Genomic DNA, 6,448 nt, shown 5'->3' on the forward strand with positions numbered 1-6,448 from the left:
AGCTAGATTCGACTCCAGGTGGGCCTTAGCCTTCCTCATTGCATGTCTGCAGTCTACACTCTTATATTCTTCCCAAGTGGTCAGACCCTTTTTCCACATAACATGTACTTTCTTCTTTCCGCAGAGCTTGCACATGAGCTCCTTGCTCATTCATGCAGGTCTCCTGGCACCTTTTCCCGATTTCTTAGTCACAGGGATGCACTGATCCTGAGCTTGGAAGAAGAGCTGTTTAAATGCCAGGATGTAAATGTCCTTCAGCATCGTGCTGGTGTGTGGTTTAAGAGGATGCTAGCAACTTAAACTGCACCAGTTTAAGACTCTGGTCTGTCAAATTTTAAGTTACTGGAAAAATATGGCGTTTTTTCCACACAGAAGCAGGTTTTGTATTTAAATGAAAACTATTTAAACCAGAAATTAGAAACATTTAATTAAAGTTATACTTCTACATCTTATCTTTATTACATGCCTTTGTGAATTACAGGGAAATGTTATCAACTTAATGTTTCCTCACTCTGGGTTAACCGCTAATGACATTAACATGAACTGCAAGTCACTTCACAGTAGTACTTCATTAGGGATGGGAAGCCCTGCAAGACATGCTTGTATGCTTTCAGTCATGTTTTCCTTCATAAGGTGGCGCGTCTTCATGGTGGCACTTCCAATGTGAGGAGTTATAATAACATTCTTCAGTTTTAACAAAGGGTGATCCCTGGGGACAGAGAAGAAATACTGAGGTGAGAGTTACTCACAGACCATGTTTCTTCAGCACCTGAAGGAAATGTTTAAAATAATGATTAAAAACACAAAAAATAATCATATCACCCAAGCACACTCAAGACTTCAAACTCAAGCCTGGCTTGCAGCTTTTTATGCAACAAATTCTCCAAATGATTCAGCATGGATTTTGTGTTGCTGCTGCAGAGGGATTGGGGACATCATTTCAGTAGGACTAGTAACAAAATTACATAGTTTCTGACACGCTCACAAACTTTTTCTTATTTTGCAGCACACACATGCTTCTTTTTGACTTAAATATATATCCAACCTTGGCAAAGGTTCAGGATACGTCACATCCAAAGCAGCTGCCTTAATAACTTTGTTTTGAAGGGCCTCCACCAAAGCATCCTGATCTACAACCAGACCTGGATGACAGAAGAAAAAAAAAAGACAAACCAAACCTCTTGTTTTCATATTGCCACATAATTCCCCATCATCTTTCATGGCACAGTGATTAGGCAAATTGTAGGGCTAGTAATGCTGAGAAAGCAGAAGCAGCAGCAGAGGGTGGTGCACCAGGAAGAGGAAGCTTGGGTGTGTGCATCAGAGTTGGACAGTCAGGAATTTTAAAACACTATGTAATAGCATAAAGCAAAACGCAGTGCCTGTCTTCAGAGTGGCTATATGTTATTGAGAACACCACATTCAATAGCAAACAAAAAACAAAAGTAAGACAGTGTATGAATGCAAACTTCTCTCTCTCCAAGCATTTTAGGACATACCTGCTTGTTATGGAAATGCTTGAATATTCAACTGAGATATGACCCATGGGCTAAATTATCTTGTAATGTTTAACTGAACATTTCAGAGTAAATGATGCTTTATTAGGGTTGTGTTTCCCAGAACTATCCATATGAAATAAATAAAAATGAGATTAATAACTGCCAGTGAACCATAATGTAGTTTTATTTATCTTGCACCTTACCTCTGCTGATATTAATGAGAATGGCTGTGGGTTTCATCAGCTGTAGCTCCCTCTTCCCAATCAGTTTGTGTGTCTGAGGTGTTAGGTTCACAGCCAGCATCACAAAATCTGCCTGCTGGAGCAAGTCATCTATCTTCTTACAGTAGGTAGCTCCAACAGCATGTTCTTCTTCCTTGTTTCTGGGGAGGGGAGGAAAGAACTCTAGTAGTAACCAGGAGTTTGCAGAAAAAGTTTAAATCATAGTTAGAAACAGGACCTTTTTTTTCTTCTTTTTTTCTCTCTAGTGAGAGGTTAATTATATGATTGAAACTAAATTAAGAGAAATGATAATCCATGTTTATCATAATATCGGCCGTACTATGCAAAAATGTGCACTACTACACCCATGGCAAGAAAGAAATGCATATAAATGCACTGAGTAAATAATAAGATAAATGCATCTATGTCCCAGCTTTGGATGTTATGGAGATTCTTTTCCAACCCAAATGCAAAACTGATGTTTGACATAAATTCCCTTCCTTGTGAATAGTAACTCAACCAAAAATTGTTGAGGAAACAGATGAGCCAGAGCAGAGGATAAATCCTCAGAAATAGATGCCAACAGACGCCTGCCTGCTCTGTGAATCAGTACTGTCTCACTAGAAGCATACACTGTAAGATCTGCTGGCATGTTCATCCACATCAGGACAGTGTGGAATGTGCACTGCGCTGCTCACACTGCCTTCCCACAGATGTAAAGGAAACACAGCATGTGGAATGGGTCCCTGAGAGGCAGATACACAGAACGATACCTGCGCTTCTTTCTGAAGGCAGTCAGAAGGGCTGCCAAGACTGGCTCCCATTATGACCAGCTAGTTCTAAAAGAAGGAGGTGTTTATATCTGCATTCCCACTGTAAGTCACAGCAGTAACACCACTCTGGACTGTTTTCTCCATTCCACAATCTATTGTGATGTCACCAACATTATAGGGAGTTCATGTTCTGTTCCTTTCTGGCTTTGTTTTCATACAAGGCATGAAACTGATGACCACTCTGAAGCCAGTGCACATATTTTGCCACTTAGAGATAGTCATGAAGGGGCTGCAATGGCAAAACAGACTTTCTTTGGAGTTGTGACCAGTTTTACCTCTGTTTCCTGTTGTGGTATAAAATTTTCATTTCAAAGGCTTTGGCTCTCTCAGCCACTTTGTGGCCAATGGTGCCCATTCCAATGACGCCTAGAGTAGCTCCAGAAACCTCAGCACCCAGCCAGTTGGCAGGGAAATATTCAGTATCAGGGGATATAGCCATTTGATGGCCTTGGGAAAAAAGAAAAAGAAAAAAGTCATGTGAAGAATTAAACAATTTCTGGCATCTGGTTACTTTCTGTCACAGAACACAGAAGCAGACAAACAGTAACGTGCTGTTATATTTCTGGACAAGACCTGAGTAGTGATGCACTAGCAATGCAATTTCTTACACTGATTTCTTTCTTAGCACATAAGCAGACCCTCTTTGGAAGACAAGACAAGGGCAAAAAGCAGCCTCACTAGAGCTGCCCATCGTCTTTTTGGTCTGCAGTACAAATAAATTATTGCCCCATTAAAATGCAACTCTGCAACACAGCTTCCTACTCGTGGTGATTCATCAACAGGACTAATGTAACTGACAGTGATATCACCTGTGCTGTGTTTGCTGAACAGTGCGTCGGATGTAATACAGGTAAGTTTGTAGCATCATCAAGACTTTCAGTAAGGCCAAAGTATGTCCAGGGAGGTGGTTGAATCGCCATCCCTAGTTGTGTTTAAGAGCCGTTTGGATGTGGTACACAGGGTTATGATTTAGTGCAGGGTTTTTAGAGTTAGGGTACTGGTTAGGCTGCAGTTGGACTTGATGATCTTCAAAGTCTTTTCCAACCTGGGTAATTCTATGATTCTATGTTTCCCTGCCAACTTGCAGATATACCACAACTGGCAGAGAACAGAAACACAGAAAGAATGGACAGAATTCTTAACCGTTGATGAAAAAATTCTTAACAGTTTGTTCAAAATGACTCAAGTCTATGTTAGCGAGGCAAAGACAGGCACTAGGGCTCCTTGCAAACATCTCTTTTTACTAGAACTTGAAAAGCAAGATTGCAGTGGACAAGTACAATGAGTGAGTGGCTACAAGCTGAAGAAGAACCCTCAAGAATTTAGGACTATCTGGAAAAAGCAGCACACCTTCCTTACTGGTATATCTTTTGGGAAACTGAATGCACTACATACAAGTTACTACCAGTGTGACAGATTTATCCTTTTCCTCATCTGTTTTTCTTCCAGTATTTCTGCTTTTAAGCCTACCTTTACATCAGCACACTGTTTCTAATTGCATGCTTTGAAGAGTCAGCTTCTCTATAAAAAGTCAGAAAGCATTTCAGTTGTTACCTTCCACAAGCCTCCTGGAAGATGCCAGCATCAAAGCCATCCCCAAGTCTGCAGTGTCAGTGGAAACAATAAATGGAGTGTTGGACACCTTCACACCATAGCTAGAGAGGAGATTCAGATCCAAGTGATCTATTCCCACTCCAGAGCTTGCAACTATCTTCAGGTTAGGCAGGCTCTGCAGCAGCTCTTCATTAATAACTGGTCTGTGATACCACATATAAATAGCTCTGATCTTTTTGCCAAGAAAGTTCTTGTTCTCAAGATATTCTTTCATGGTGATGAGACAAAAACGTTCCTTTAGAAATTCAACATGGTCTTCATATACTCCATGCTTCCCTCCAATACAGTCAATTAGCACACAGGGCAGTTCCTGACCCTCCATGTCCTACAAAAGTAATGAGAAAACAAAATGACATCTAAAGTGACCCATTGTAAATTTTTTGAAAATAGGAACTTATTGGCTCAATTACATGCCCTTTTGTCACTTAAGGATAGATGTGGTCAAATATATTTGCTCTTGTGAGTGGAACATGTGTGTTCTGGCCCCAGTACTCAGAAGGATGTTCAATTTTTATATTGTCTTGATAATAAGAATATATTATCATTTCTAGCATACCAACTATGCTAACAGTCAACCAAAAGAACAACGAGATGTTACTCCTGTTCAATGTTTAGCCTGTTTGAGGCCAAAGTCTTCATAATTTCAGCATGTGGCCACACGAGTCTAAGACTGTCTTTTAGTCCCCAAGTTCTGCCTTTGATCACCATCTGCACAGCCATATGCATCAATAAGCATAAATGCAATTATCTCATTCTATGATCTCAGGAAAGGTCTTGTTCAATAAAATAATTTGTCAGCTATGGACTTTGGAGTTGTAAATTTACTTTTTCAACGTAAGGTTACTCTTTTTTTCCCCGTCTCCTTTGGTATCCCGACATGGCTGCACTCAGTTGAATCTGGAAAAAACAAGCCTATGTGTTGTTAGTGAGTAAGACAAGGTAGCATGCTGCCTCTCAGCTGCTTCATAAGCACAGTCCTGGCATCAGTTACAGAAAAGTGTGAGATGCCTCCAATACCAGCTGGCAAGACTGCTTTGCTGGCTAAGAACAAGCAGTAATATCCACCCCAGAGCTTCTGGAAAGCAAGTACCACTCTGTAGCACTGGCTACTTGAAACAAGCATACGCCTTCCCCACACCGTCCCGTCCCGTCCCGTCCCGACCCGTCCCGTCCCCTCCTCCACCATATCCCAGCCACTGAAGCACGGGTTCTGCAGACCTAGGGTGGACCGAGACATGCAAAAAGTCCTCTCAGAAGGCTTTTGTGGACGGGACTGGAGATGGGAGCGCACCTGGAAAACAGCCGGTCTCCGCCCTGCCCTCCAGAATACCCCGAGAGCGCCGCCAAGCTCTCACCGCAGACACACGAGCTGATAGAGACAGCCCCCCTCCCCTGCTCAGCTCCGCGGTGCTCGTCAGCAGTGCCGGAAGGTGGGCCGGCACTGCGGGCTGCGGAGGGTCCAGAAGTGAAGGAGGAGGAGCAGGAGAAAGAGGACAGAGGGGAGGAGCTGTTCCCTGTACAGGTGCCGCCGCTCACCTCTTCGCGGCGTGGGGATTGTACTTTGTCCTCTTGCTGCGTAGATGGTGAGCAAAACACTCAAAGAGGGATCTGAGCTGTATAGTAGGAGCAACTCAATTCAGAAAACCCTGCCTGAACCCGCGGATCTCTTTTCCTTCCAAGCTGAGAAATAACCAGCGCTACTGTACCTGTCCCAAGCACTGCAACACTTTGCAGTTGTACAATTAAATGCAATTATATCTCCTGAAGTTCTACCAAACACATTTTGATACACTGAACATTCAGGAAATCAAGTTCAACGTGAGATCCTCGCTAAAATAAGAAAAAATGAAGTGCAATAGACTGTTGTAATACAAAAATATACATAACCATATATATATATATATTTTAATCCTGCTGATGACTTTTGAGTAGCATTTACTGGCACGAATTTCAGATTCACATGGTTAGACTTTAAACCAACAATTCATGAACTAGCTAGCTAGAGTTCAAGCCTATTAACTGGATTCCTAGTGTAAGTTCAGCTTATTTGACCTTTATTTAAAAGAATGCAATAAACAACGCTCACGCATTCCATGTTTCACATCAACCTCTTGTAAGTTTGCTGGTAAGACATAATGAGTGATCTTTTAACTTGCTGCTTATGTAACAATGTCTGAGATTAAAGGGTCACTGTGAAGTAGAAGAGGAGAGACTCTCTAGCAACTGATTTTCTACCAGATTTTAGTGTAGAAGGTTAAAATTCCGACAAACTAAAACCTTT

The 6,448-nt window shown here is 41.8% G+C and overlaps 1 protein-coding gene across 5 annotated transcripts; it reads right to left on the reverse strand.

Moving 5' to 3' along the window:
- Window positions 1-401: 401 nt before the first annotated feature.
- On the reverse strand, window positions 402-5,997 carry LOC107309791 (uncharacterized). 5 transcript variants are annotated; one of them, XM_015854879.3, is made up of 7 exons: window positions 5,386-5,493; window positions 4,993-5,064; window positions 4,108-4,492; window positions 2,829-3,000; window positions 1,703-1,881; window positions 1,046-1,142; window positions 402-709 (listed from the first exon to the last, which is right to left on the reverse strand). In XM_015854879.3, the coding sequence occupies exons 3-7, from the start codon at window positions 4,487-4,489 to the stop codon at window positions 556-558; spliced, it is 984 nt and encodes a 327-aa protein (XP_015710365.2). In that variant the 5' UTR covers window positions 4,490-4,492; window positions 4,993-5,064; window positions 5,386-5,493; the 3' UTR covers window positions 402-555. The 5 variants fall into 5 exon arrangements, with proteins under 5 accessions (XP_015710365.2, XP_015710364.2, XP_015710366.2 ...); XM_015854878.3 differs by having other exon boundaries at window positions 5,459-5,476; XM_015854880.3 differs by lacking the exons at window positions 4,993-5,064; window positions 5,386-5,493 and adding an exon at window positions 5,523-5,997.
- Window positions 5,998-6,448: the final 451 nt, after the last annotated feature.

The sequence above is a fragment of the Coturnix japonica genome, chromosome 2 (assembly GCF_054131305.1).
Source record: "Coturnix japonica strain WE chromosome 2, WE-NBRP24, whole genome shotgun sequence".
NCBI classification, from domain to species: domain Eukaryota; kingdom Metazoa; phylum Chordata; class Aves; order Galliformes; family Phasianidae; genus Coturnix; species Coturnix japonica.

Bases quoted from the DNA above. Each gene is read 5' to 3' on its own strand.
- LOC107309791 (XM_015854880.3), bottom strand. From the start codon at position 4,489: ATGGAGGGTCAGGAACTGCCCTGTGTGCTAATTGACTGTATTGGAGGG. The intron at 1,882-2,828 runs GTAAAACTGGTC...TCCCCTCCCCAG, and splicing joins TACCACAACAGGAAACAGAG to AAACAAGGAAGAAGAACATG. The intron at 710-1,045 runs GTTGGATATATA...CTCTGTCCCCAG, and splicing joins TATCCTGAACCTTTGCCAAG to GGATCACCCTTTGTTAAAAC.